The sequence below is a fragment of the Phasianus colchicus genome, chromosome 6 (assembly GCF_987193195.1).
Source record: "Phasianus colchicus chromosome 6, bPhaCol1.hap1.1, whole genome shotgun sequence".
Taxonomy (NCBI): Eukaryota; Metazoa; Chordata; class Aves; order Galliformes; family Phasianidae; genus Phasianus; species Phasianus colchicus.
Window position 1 is genome coordinate 5,845,625 of NC_143441.1, and position 13,624 is coordinate 5,859,248.

Here is a 13,624-nt window from a genome sequence, read left to right on the forward strand (position 1 = left end):
GATTCTGAATTTTAGTACTACTGGAGGTGTCACTTCTAGAGGTAAGAAATGCAAAGAGGAGCCGATAGGAAGTTGTATTTCCCAATTCAGTGTCTTTCAGCAGCCTGCATTTTAAACCACAGCCTTCTATTACAACTCAGCAGTTGGAACTGTCTAGCTTAGAGTAAAAAGAAAGGGTTCCCAGACTTCCAAGAGACTGCCTTGGCCAAGATGATTGCCATTCATACAATCAATGGGTGGAGACAATGGGTTGAGAAGACAACCTTTACACTGCTGCTCACAATACAGCATTTTATTACTGGAATCAAAACTGCTCTCTCTGTTTAATGTAAGTGTTCATGTTACTGATATCTAAATGAAATGCTTGATTTCTAGGTCAAACATTGAAGTCTTGTAGTTAAACTATAAAATGGTGGTTGTAGGCTTTTTTGTTCTTTTCTGCAGAATGGGAGAAGTATGTGTTTGGAGGTATAGGTGGTAAGTAAGTGAAAACTAATGGCAATCAGCACAGTTTTAAAGAGAGGAAGTACCATCTGAACAGGAGAACACTTGTATGTGTTGTACAGAGAGGCTGTGAAGTTTTTGCATGTTCAAAATTCAACTGAGAAAATGCTGGGCAAGTGACTCTAGCTGACCTTGAGCAGGATTTTGGACTAAGCAATCTCAAGAGGTCCACTACAATCTGAATGACTCTAGAGACACAGTGCCTTCTCCTAGCTTTGCAGGACTGCTGTGGCGTGCTGCCTTTGATGAGAACAGCCACCACCTGAAGGAAGATAAGCAATTGCTGTTATAGCCTGATAAACAGTGATAGAAGTCGTCGAGGAGGACTATAGCTATTAAATAAGGTGATAGAAGCAATGAGAAGATACTACATGTGCCTCAAGACTGTGGGAAGGCTGTGAGCTGTCCTGAAAATACTTCCCTCATCACCTGCAGTTGTGGATTTTCAGTGGGGGAAAATGGATAATAATAGGAGCAGGTGAGCTTGCCTGTTATTAAAATACAGACAGTAAATTGAGGACAGCTAATGGATAGAGTTTCCCAGAGAAGATGTGGATGCCCCATCCCTGGAGGTGTTCAAAGTCATGTTGGATGGGGCCCTGGGCAGTATGATCTCTTGGGTGGCAACCTGCCCATTGCAGGGGGGTTGGAGCTCAATGATCTTTAAGGTTCCTTTCAACCTGAGCCACTCTGTGATTCTATGATGATTCTTTTATAAGCTAGTTGGATTCTCAGCCTGACTCAAAAATAACAAAACTAAAATCCTAACAGTGAAAGTCTGCTTTATACTTTGAATGATTCTCCACCTTCCCTACACTGTTGTTTTTTTTACTGTACGTGTTCCCCCCTGCACTGCATTTCCAACACTCCAAGCAGCTTGTGGCCTTGATCTCATCTCCTCCCTTAATCCGTGGAGCACTAGGTTGTACAAGAAGGCCTTAAAATGGAGATTTCACTATTTGCATTCATCTGACGGCATCCACTGGTCACTTCTCTTCCATGTAATGAAAGTTAGCCCTACCTCCACAAATAAGTCTTGGCAGCCTCCTGGAGAGACAAGATTAGAGCAGTAACAGAACTTGTTTGCTCCTGGGTCTCAGACTTACACTCTACAGACAAACACCAAAAAACAACAATCCTATGAGCAGCTAATCCAAACTAAAATGCCAGCTCAGTTTACAATGACGTGGCATTACAGTTGACCTATTAGGCAGGCAACATTCAGCATCTACTCCTCATAACCTGAACATCTTGGAACAAATGAGATTTGAGTTGAATCTCCCAACCTTATAACTAGAATTCAGGAACTATAGTGGACAAAAGCACAGTGATGAAGAACTCAAAACATCTGCATTTCCATTTACATTGCTATCCTTTGTGAATTCCTTCGTCATAAGCATTTTCAGCATTCAAGCTGACAACACTGAATAACACAGACCTCTTTTAACCTTCATGGCCTGAAACATGAAGGAAAATAAACCCTAAATCAGGCATACGGAATGCTAGTACAATTTTCTTAGTCCCGCTCAATCTGTTCCATCACGTATATATCATCATATGTATCATATATCACTACATGTGGCAAATTTATAGCCACAGTAGTTTCATCTGTAAGCTCCACTCTAATGCTGTGTGAATATGGAATGTTCTGAGCGCCATCCTGTGCCTATGCGAAATACTGCATCTGGATGAAAATCCCATGTTTTGACCTGTGCTACATGATGATAACTGCAAGTGCCCTCTTTTAATGATGAGAATGGGATTTTCTCGGCTAAATGATCACTAAGCACCATGAAATTCCATGCATTATAAATAGGATTTCCTATCTTCTTCCTCTTTCCTATATAGTTCATCATACGTTTTTAACGATCTGTATGGTCAAACTCATGTTCAGCTGGTGCTACAGTAGCAGATGTGTCCTTTTGTTCAAACCTGGAGCACTTATTTCAAAACCCAAGTCATATATTTAGTTCCCATCCCATGTAAATGGTGATGATGTATCAGTATGACTCCAATACACTTTGCGTTGCATATAGTTTGCAATTTCTAAGGCTTAACCTAAATCTCTGTAGCCACCGCTGTCAACTTCAGCTGCCTTTCTGACACAGATTTACAGCCTTTTATGCTTGAAATGACTGTATAGCCACAAAGCCTTCCATTCTTTTAAATTCACATCAATGCTGTTTAGTAAGACTGGATTTCCGTAAAACACGTTTCCTGCTAAGCACTATCGTGCTTCAGTTCAGCACTGTGAATGAACTGCAGTGATAGGGTTGCTATGAGATTAAAAGACATATTGAATGCGTAAATAGACAAATCATCTAGTCAAAATTAAAAAGTCTACTTACGGGCAAATCGGGAAAGCGGCCGGGCGTTTTTGTCACCCGTCTCATTTGCAACTGAAAGGAGAAAAGACAGAGAAACAAAAAGCATTAAATTTAAGTGCTACACTACCTGAAATTACTAATATTACTGAGTTTCCTGCATATAAACGAGAGACAGCTATTCACAGCAACTGCAGTTGGGTATATATACATAGGTATAACACAGATGGGTTTTTGTGATTTTTTTGTGTGTTTGTTGTTATTGTTGTGTTTGTTTTTTTGCCATCCAATGCATGTTTGTCAGTTTGTCTGGTTTGGTTCTCCTTTCAGAGTCAGCATGTCACTCTACAGGCACCTGTGAACATTGCCCTGTCCCACATAATAGCTGAATCATAATTTCCTTGTGTTTAAACACTAGCCATTAATAGTACGTAGCAGTGTATGATTAAAGTCATCCTTACAAATGCTATTTTATATCACAGACATATCATGAAATATATTTATTGTATATCATTCATATATATTGTATATCAAAGCACCATTTTTGCCCTTTACATTCAGGAGCACAGTAAGAAAAAAAAAGTAAGATTTTTCTGTATATCAAAGGGAATGTATTAGTCCAGAGGAACATGTAGTAGCAAAATTAAATGAAATGTAAGGATCTAAATACAGGAATCTTGGGACATATGGAACCACATATTAACTAGGATAATAGCAATAAAACATACAAATCCTGCTTTTTTCTGCCTTGGATTCATATTGCTACAGCTCTCAATGTTTATATGACCCAGACAATATACAGCTTGCCAAGAGCATAAATGACACTTTAGGATTCTCGAAGTATTGAACTATAGAACAAAAATGAGTTATCAAGGAGATAAATTACCACCCAAGACTAATTTATTATAGCTAGAGTAATCATGAGGAACAGCACTTATGGGCAAACTGAGAGAATAACATATTACGAGTGAGCACATAAACCTTGAAAATTCTTTGTTTTCTTTAAAAATGCTACTTCCCAGAGATGAGACCGATCAAGCTAAGAAATCCTATAAAGGGTTGCAAAACATGATTACAACACAAATTCATAGGTGCCTAGCACTGTAATGGTGTCAGCGAAACAGTGATGTACTCTTTTAGGCCAGAAAAGACTTAAAGCAACTCTGTGAGGAGGTGCAGCAGCCATGAGGCCTCCCCTCAGCAACTCTGTTCTGGGCTGGACAAACACAGAGACTTCAGCTGTTCCTCACACATCTTTCTCTCTAGACCCTTCACCATCTTTGTGGTCCTCCTCTGGATGCTCTCTAATGGTTTTCACAGAATCAGACAGGGTTGCTAGGATCAGGCTGCCCAGGATCTCACCCAGCCTGGCCTCGAATGCCTCAAGGGATGGGGCATCCACAACCTCTCTGGGCAGCCTGTGTCAGTGCCTCACCACCCTCTGAGAAAAACTTTCTTCCTAACATCTAAGCTACATCTCAGTTTAAAACCATTCCCCCTTGTCCAATCACTATCAGAACATGTAAAAAGTCAGTTTGTTTATTCTACCCCCTGCTCACAAGCTCCCTTCAAGTACTGGAAGACTGCAATGAGGTCTCCCAAGAGCCTTGTCTTTTCTAGACTGATTAAGTCCAGCTCCTTCAGCCTTTCTTCATAGGAGGGGTTTTCCAGCCCTCTGATCATCTTTGTGGCCTTCCTCTGGAGCCATTCCAATAACTGCATCCTTCCCATACTGGGGGCCCCAGGCCTGTATCCAGCTGGCATTTTACAAGGGGCAGAGAAGAGAGGGACAATCACCTCCTTCTCCCTGCTGGCCACCTGTCTTCTGATGCAGCTCAGGATACCACTGGTCTTCTAGGCTGGAAAAGCTCAAATTCAGCTTTTCAACCACTAGGACCTCCAAGTCCTTCTCCACAGGGCTGCTCTCAATGAATTCTTCTTCCAATCCATACTTATATCTGGAATTGCCTCAACACAAGTGCCCTTCATTGTTAAACCTCATTAGATTCTCCTGTGTCCACTTTTCAAGCATGTCCAAGTCCCTCTGGACAGCATCCCTCCCCTCTGCTGTGTCGACTGCACCACTCAGCTTGGTGTCATCAGCAAACTTGCTAAGGGTACGCTCAGTCCCACTATGTTATTGAAAAAGATGTTGAAGAGCACTGGTCCCAAGATGGACCCCTAGGGGACACCACTCGTGACTGACCTCTACCTGGACATAGAGCTGTCGACCACAACCCTCTGCCTACAGCCAACCAATCAATTCTTTGTCCACCAAATAGTCCAGACTTCAAATCCGTAACGTTTCCATTTAGAGATAAGGATGTGGTGCAGGATCATGTCAAAGACCTTGCACAAGTCCAGGCATCAGTTACTCTTCCTTTATCTTCTGATGACATGACTTCACCATAGAAGCCCACCACATTGGTTAGGCACAATCTGATTTCGGTGAAGCTGTGCTGGCTCTCTTGAATCACCTCAACACCTCATATGTGTTTTAACATCTCTTCCACAAGGATCCATTCCATGATCTTCTTTCACTGGCCTGTAGTTCACCAAGTCTTGTCTTCTCTTCTCCCTTTCTTGATATGAGAGTGATGTTTCTGTCTTTCCAGTCATGCGGGACTTTGCCTGACAGCCATGACTTTTCAAATATGATGGAGAGTGGCTTGACAATCACCTCAGCAAGTTCCTTCAGAACCCTGGGGTGCATGTCATCTGGCCCCATAGACTTGTACACACTCACAAGGAGGTCTTGGACTTGCTTTGCTCTTAGACTGGGAGGGATTTGAGGAGCCTAACTGGCCATGAAGACCAAGGAAAATAACTCATTAAGTGCGCCAGCCTTCACTGAGTCTGAGGAGGCCTTTATGTTTATCAGATGCACTCTCCTTTGCCTGTCTCTTCTGCTCACCTTATCTAAAGAATCCCTTCTTGTTTTTACCATCCCTTGCCAAGTTTAATTCCACCTCGGCTTTCCCGACTCCATTCCTACACATCTGGACAGCATCCCTATATTTTTTCCCAGACCACTCATGCCCTCTTTCCATTAATGTTTTATGTCCTTCTTATGCTGTGGTGCCCAAACCTGCACATAGTGCCCAAGACAGTGCACAGCACAGAGCACAGTGCGACAACCCCTCCTCTCACCTGGCTGGCAGTGTGGGGCCTAACGCACCATCCTCAAGTACGGTTGGCCGTGTGGACTGCCAGGGCATTATGCTGATCCCCAGATCTTTTTCCATGGGACTGCTCCCCAGTCTGTACATATATCCAGGTTGCTCCTCTCCAGGTGCGGAATTTAGCACTTTATCTTCTTAAACTTCATGCAGCTGCTGGTTGCCCGGCCCTCTAGTCTGTCTGTATGTGTTTCTATGTGTCTGCAAAGCCTCTTCACCCTTGGATGAGTCAGCAGCTCCTCCCAATCTTGTGTTATGCACAAACTTTCTTAGTATTCCTTCAAGTCTTCTATCCCAGTAATTTATGAAAACGTTACAGCGAAACAACCCCTAAAACAGATATCTGCAGAACTCTACTGGCCAGCCTGATGAAAATCCATTTACTGTAACATTTTGAGCCCAACTCATCAGCCACTTGGTCATCAACTGCATTATGTACTTGTCTTTAGGCTGGACAGTTTGTTCAACAGTATACTGTGAGAAACAGTACTAAAAGCTCTTTCTGAAAACCAAAAAGATCACATTTACTTGTTTTTCCTTGGTCAATAAGGTGAGTAACTTTGTCATAAAAGGAGATCTGGTTCATTACACAGGACTTAGCCCTCGTGAATTCGTACTGGCTGTGACTAATGAATGCATTCTTTCATGTCTCTTTCAATGACTTCCAGAATAATCTTCTCTAGAATTTTGCCAGCCTCCAAAGTGAAGAGTTCTTCATTAGCAAGTCACAGCATCGTTTTGCTCCCATTAGCCAGTAGATGGTGCCCTTAAAACGTGCCAATTACTGAAGGAGCTGGAAGCACTGAGCAAGCAAAGGAAGTTTTCTGTACCGCTCTGTGGTTTAGTAAAAGGACTGCAAAAGCCCTCTTGCTGCAACCAGACAGAGTGGGAGACTCAGCTTCAGCTGGCATAGTCACATAGACACTTTTCCAGCAGGGACCTCAAATTTTTTAAAAGAAAATATCAGAAAAGTTCAGAAAGTTTCTTACATTTGGTATTTATTTCCTCTTGATCCATTTTCAAAAAATGATACTGGTGCTTCCTTATCATGGCCTGGGAAACTTACGTGGCAAGCAGAAGCAGGGACCCTGAGGTCTTCCAGGTCCCACAGGATGCCCTTCCTCGGCAAGCACAAACCCCATCCAGATAAGCTCTCCCATACAAAGACACCAGAGTGATTGCACGGTTAGGCAAGTCCAGAGCACATTATTCCAGAGTCAAATCTGCTTTTGGTTGAGAAGATGGCATGCTGAAGGAGAGGCAGAAGCATGCTGCACCCAGGCCTGTGCGCCCCAGCACAGAAGGATGTGGAGCTGTTGGAGCAGGTCCAGAGCAGTGCCACAAAGATTATCAGAGGGCTGGAGCACCTCTCCTATGAAGACAGGCTGAGGAAGCTGGACTTGATTTTTTAGCTAAGAGAAGGCTCCAGGGAGATCTCATTGTGGCCTTCCAGTACTTGAGAGAATCTTATGAACAGGAGATGACTGACTTTTACTTGGTCTGATTGTGATTAAACAAGGTGGAATGGTTTTAAACTAAAAAGTGGGAGATTTAGATTAGATGTCAGAGAGAAATTGCTCTGTGGCAGGATGGTGAGGCAGTGGTACAGGCTGTCCAGAGAAGCTGTGGATGCCCCATCCCTTGAAGTGTTCAAGGCCAGGCTTGATGGGGCCCTGAGCAGCCTGATCTAGTGGGTGGCAGCCCTGCCTATTGTAGCAGGAGGTTGGAACTAGATGAGCTTTAAGGTCCCTTCCAACCCAAACTATTCTATGGTCTTCCATGGTGAAAGAGCTGACCCAGTATTAACTATGTCCATTTCTGTAAGGAGAAAACGTTCAGCTAACACTGCTATAGCTAATGTATAAATGACACATAGATAGGCTTTGTCTTCAACTCAGTGCTGCCAGCTTGCACTTGGGAGGCTGGACCTGTCCATTCTGTGGTCTTCAGCATCTCTCTGGATCACAGCACAGTCTAGGTAAAACCTGAATATGCACTAATATCTATGTTGGGACAACAGGTGAATCTAATAAAACCTAAAGGCTAATTAACTGTACTTTTTCCCCCTTTCAAGTATTTTCTCTACTCGGGGAGTAGATGGCACTCCTGGGTCACTAGGGCTCCAGGTGTACACAAGGTCTCAGATGTCTGCCACCTGCCTACCGGATATTGCAGCAAGAGTTTCAAAGCACTCCACCCAACATCTGTGTTTGGGAAGGCCAACTCACATAGTCATGACATCCAACAGAACAGGTGGTGTTAATCCTCTCAAATATAAGCATTTTCCAGTTCCAGACCACATGCTTGTTTTTACTGCTTTCCAAACATCAGCTTGTGTAATACGCAGAATAATGCCCTTCCATCTGGTGTACAGTGATCCAGAGCAGCAAACTCAGGTAACAAAACAAAGCAATAAGCAGGACAGAAAGCTGTGGACGTTGGTCCTGAACTACTGGTAAGATTTCTGGTACAAGTGAGCTAATTGGTGCCTAGGAATTTTATGGGACCAATGAAGTGCGTGCACAGGAAATATCTCAGATGGGTTTAGCCCTGCAGTCAGAAAGGGAAGGCATCAGAGACTTCTGCAAATATTTTGTGAGCTGATGCATGATGCAGTTTTCACTGTGGAACATAAGCATATATATCCTAACATTGTCATAGGATTTTCTGAAGACATGAGGAACTAGCAGATCTATACATGTGACATGCAGATGAGGAAATGCTTTCAATCCAGATGGACAGAAATCTCCACTGTTTGTTGACAGTAATAAGCTTCTGGGAGTAAGCAAGTATGAATTAATGAAACTGGAGCAAGCTGAGTCTCAGAGAGATCAAGTCACAACCCACACCAAAAGACAATTTCTTGTATTCCCTCTATCACAGTGGTGGATCTGCACTGCTGAATGGCACAGCCTGGCCCCAGGTGCTCACCCATCACCCACAGTGCCCACACAGCAGTGTGCACTGCCTGGGCAGAAACTGGGACATGGGGAGGGCACAGGACAGTGCTGACTCAGTTATGGCAAATAATGATGTGTAGTTGGATATGTTGGCTAAACACAGTCCCAGGAATGAGAAAAATATGCAGCCCTGCTTTGCATTTTGATACAGGAATTTGAGAACAGGTTTCAAGACTGCCAAAAAGTGATTTTTTTTTAATTATTTTTATTTGCAACTCCATTTTCAGTCAACATAAATACATTACCTGTGAATTTTCATACGGAATGCACAGAGCTGCAATTAGGCAGTGAATTAAAAAGTCTGATCATGTCTCTCTATCAGACCTTAACAAGCCTTCTCTGACCAGAGAGGGTCACAGTCACACCTTATTCACAGCATTGCTGTTTGGAAGTATGTACACCTGTTTTCAAGGATGGGAAGAGTAAAATTTCATCAAAAATCTCTGATGAACACCCTGAGAGCTCACTGAGAACAGCAGCCACTGCCATCAAACCAGGGTGAGGCAGTTTCACAAACATAAGATCAAATATCCCATCAGTTTTGTGGCTTAGTTGCTCTCTTTTTTTAATAAAAAATATTAAAGATAAAAATAAGTTTTACTACCTATATGCATTAACTATATTATATATTTTACAAGAGCTGCTCTGAAAGTAACACTTCCTATTTTATTATGTTGACCCACAACATCACAGGTGGATGTTGGTGGTATGGCAGTAAAGCTGAACCTTCCCACCAATATTCCATACACTTTGTTGCTGTGTGACAGATGGCAGCAAAGGGGCAATCTGACAAAACGGTGTCTGACATGGAAGTGTGTCTGCAGTGAAGGTGTGTCACTGAATTCCTCCATGCAGAAAAAATGGTAACCACTGACATTCGTCCACATTAACTGAACATTTATGGAGACCAAACAGTGGATGTGAGGCAGCGGGTGGTGCATTTCAGCAGTGGTGACAGTGACACTTCTGCTGGTACAGATTTTTACAAGCATGGCAAGCAGGCTCCTATTCATGGCTGAGTAATGGTGGTGATTATGTTGAAAAATAGTGTTTTGTAGCAGAGAATATGCTCTGTCAAATAGTGTTCTTGTGCTCTTTGTATCTGTTCTAGTTTCCATGGAAATAAACAGGAGGCATTACTTTTGGAGTGACCTTTCTGTATGCAGCCCAATACAATTCCTGTTCATTCAGTGCAATCCAGGCAAGCCAAAAGGTTGCACACCCATGGCTTAACAAATAATATTCACTCACAAAGAGAGCTGTGAGGCTTCCTGTAGGCACCCCATTAGGAAAAAATGCAAAAAATTCATACTATTCTTGGTTGCTTGTCCAAGCAGACAACAAAGTACCAGGCCTAGCCAAATTTCTTCCATTTCAAATGTATTATTTCATAATATACCAGCCTGAAAATCTCAAGAACATCTCCTTATTATAAAAGTATCTTCTTAGGTACGATCACTTCTTTGATTAACGTGGATCATTCATGTGAGTTCACCATGCACAAACTTAAAAGAGTCCTGGGCAGTCTTCATTTTATAACATCTGCCTGTTAAACTATCTTCCCTACAGTTTGCCACCCTTTTCTGCAGCAGGTGTCAATTTCACCACTACACCCCCTCAGCCAATTTAGCTTTCAAGGATCCTTTGTCAAATTTCTAGTACAATGCAAAGAAAAACATACCACTTTGTAGTATTGACTCATCAAGACTGTCAAACAACAACATATCATCCGTTTCTTGCAACTGCAGAAAGTAGTAAGAAAGTCAGCTATTTCCTACCCATAAATAAGCACACTTTCAACTCAGGAGAATAAAAAAACAGCACTGCAGTTGCTGAGAGAGTTGATTTTTTTTTACAGACAAATCAAAGTCTTTCCCATCACCTCTGGGAAGTCCAGGAGTTTTTGCTCTCCAAGACTTTAATGTGGTTACATGTCTCATAAACTTATTAAGCTCTGTCTTAAAATAGCTTGTTTTGTGCATCTCATAAGACTCTGCCAGAAACTGATGGCAGTGTGGGTTATGACCTATCATTTAATTTCCAGCATAAAATTACTCACAGTCAATTTACATCAATTTCTTCTAGCACCAGCAATCTGTTTAAGTTGAAGTATTTCTTCTTTCTGGTGCCTAATCCTCCTTTGGCTTTTGCAATGAAAGCCCAATAATTTGGGCTTTGTGGACTAAATACATCATCATCTTCTAGTTCTGTCTTCTTAACAGAATAGGTATCTTCATATCTCCTCTCCATCTTTATCGAACCTCTTCAGAGTCGATTCATTTTCTTATAGGGCTCTTGAATGTCTGCATACATTGCCTTATCCTTGTCTGGCCACACGTTAGTTGGGCCATAACACCCCCCTCATTGAAATAACAGACTCTCAGATCATAGTAGAAGTTCTTAAGCCCTCATCAGCATAAACTCTCACTCTGTACTACTAAATTCCACCCCTTGCTTTTTGCCCAATCGATCATCTGAATTGCACTGTTAGATATTCATATCTAACATTCATTCTATTCATATCTCTGTACTAGCAATGCTTTGTGTCACCAGCAGCAATTATCAGCACTTTCCTTCTTTCTGTCACAGTCATTAACAAAAATTTTAAACATGATCAATCCCACACTGAGATCAGAAGCACAATAACCCCAAAGAAAGGCTTTTCTGGTGGCTTTCTTACTCATTTTGAAACTAAGGTTCCTCCTAAAAAAAAAAAAACACAACATATCTTCATGAGACTTCGAGTCTAATAAGATCAGAAAAGACACCAACCTGCTAATAATGGGACATTCTGTTGCTGGATAGAAAATTGACCCCTCTAGAGTTAGTCACCTGAAGAGTTTTCAGCATAATACTGTCAAATCCCACTACCACACAGAAAAAGCCACTAACTTAATACAACTTGAATTGCTCGTGATGCAAGTGTCAACAGTACAGGCAGTATAAACATAAACTACTAAACACGAAGTCAACAAGAAGTTGACATAAAACATACAGCATCCTTTTGCTAATCAGAAACATTGGATGACTTCACTTCTCTCCAAACTTAAGATTCTAATTAGTTAGTATGATTCAGTAACAGATCAAGTACACAGATAGCAAAGGCACAACGTGAGACTACTCTAAATAAAAGAGATGCTTCCAAATACTTCTGGAAGGCAGGAAACTGCTATCTTTACTGGTAAGTAAAAATAACTTCTAATGGATTTTTGCTGCTGCTGTTTGCCTGGCAACTGCACTGTGCACCAAACATTGTCATCCTTCATTAACTGGAAGAGGAACACCATACTTTGCTGATGATTCATTCTCCTTATGAAAGGAACTTATACTGTAGATTATTTGTATTTGTGATGGGAAAGCAACTTCTGGAGTGGGAGGCACTTTGTTCACTCAGGTAATGGAAGATAGTTGCTGCTTTTCTCTGAAAGGACTCTCATCCAGGCACATATTTCAGGGCTGCATCTTATTGACAGCCACAGAAATGCGTTCAAGAAGTGCGAGGTGTATACAGGGGAGTAATAACAGAGAAACAGGTGCAAAACATCTGTTTGAAAATAAGCAGAATTATCTACACTCTAAGCATCAGCTAAATCTCATTTAGAGGCACAGATGCAAACACTGAACTTGCAAAGCGTGACTCTACTGGCACCTAAAGAGGAGCACTGATGCTGGACTCTGGAGATTAGGGAAAATAAGACCAACAGCTGGCTAGACCAAACCAACCTTCCACGCATGTTAGATGTATTGCTAACATCAAAAATGAGCAGTGGTCCTACATAATCTATTCCAGTATTGATGTGTACTCTGTATGTTGAGTATCCCCCAGTTCCCCAAGTTCACAGAAAAAACAGATCTCCTCATATAAGCACCAGGCTGTTCTCATTTCCAAACTCTGCCACAGCAGTCTTCAGAGTACAAGGAGAACAGCCCCTCTGCCCCTCAGACACACAGGTAAACACAAGCCTCTGGCACACCCAGCCACCAGCAGCATGGGATGGACCCATAAATGCTTGGTTAGAGCTTGAAAATGGCTACTAGAGAAGTTGTGAGTCAGGAGATGATGGAATAGGTTAAATATATATATATATATCACACAGAACACACACATATATACATATATGTATAAATAAAATATATAAATATAATTCCTCACTGCTACAAGGTGGTGAAACTATTTTAACTTCTGGCTTCCAGAGTAGGACCTTTCTTTTTTCTGGAAGTATACAAGCTGATTTCTGCATTAGACTGTTGTAGCAAATCCACTCACATCTTTCTCCTAAGGGTAACTATACTTCTGGAAGGCTTGGTCTACATCATGTATTTCTGTGCAGTGAATTTAAGACAGGTGGATGGAAATGTTAAGCTATGGGCTTTTTAGAAGGTTACAATAACTTCTCACTTCCATCAGAGAATACATCACACAAGCAATACCATAACGACTGGCATCCAACAGGCACGTGAAAGGTGGCATCTGATGTGGTAGCCATGCTTCCCATGTAAAAAGGCCCAGTCACATTTCTACACAGCCACTCTCCACCACTAGAAATAAGGATGCAACACAAATATCAGGTGTTACTATTATTCTCTAAACTATTCCCTGTATTATGCTGACATAGGATAACCAGATGCCCCAGTCTTACTAGAGCAGACTGGAATA

General features: G+C 41.9%; 1 protein-coding gene across 6 annotated transcripts in view; it reads right to left on the reverse strand.

Moving 5' to 3' along the window:
• The window catches only part of PDE1C (phosphodiesterase 1C), a 340,705-nt gene that overhangs the window by 243,055 nt on the left and 84,026 nt on the right, over positions 1-13,624 (reverse strand). For all 6 annotated transcript variants that reach the window (XM_090142260.1, XM_090142255.1, XM_090142264.1 and 3 more), the window contains exon 2: positions 2,853-2,903. In XM_090142260.1, coding sequence (XP_089998386.1) covers positions 2,853-2,903 — 51 coding nt within the window. The remainder of the gene's footprint in view (positions 1-2,852; positions 2,904-13,624) is intronic.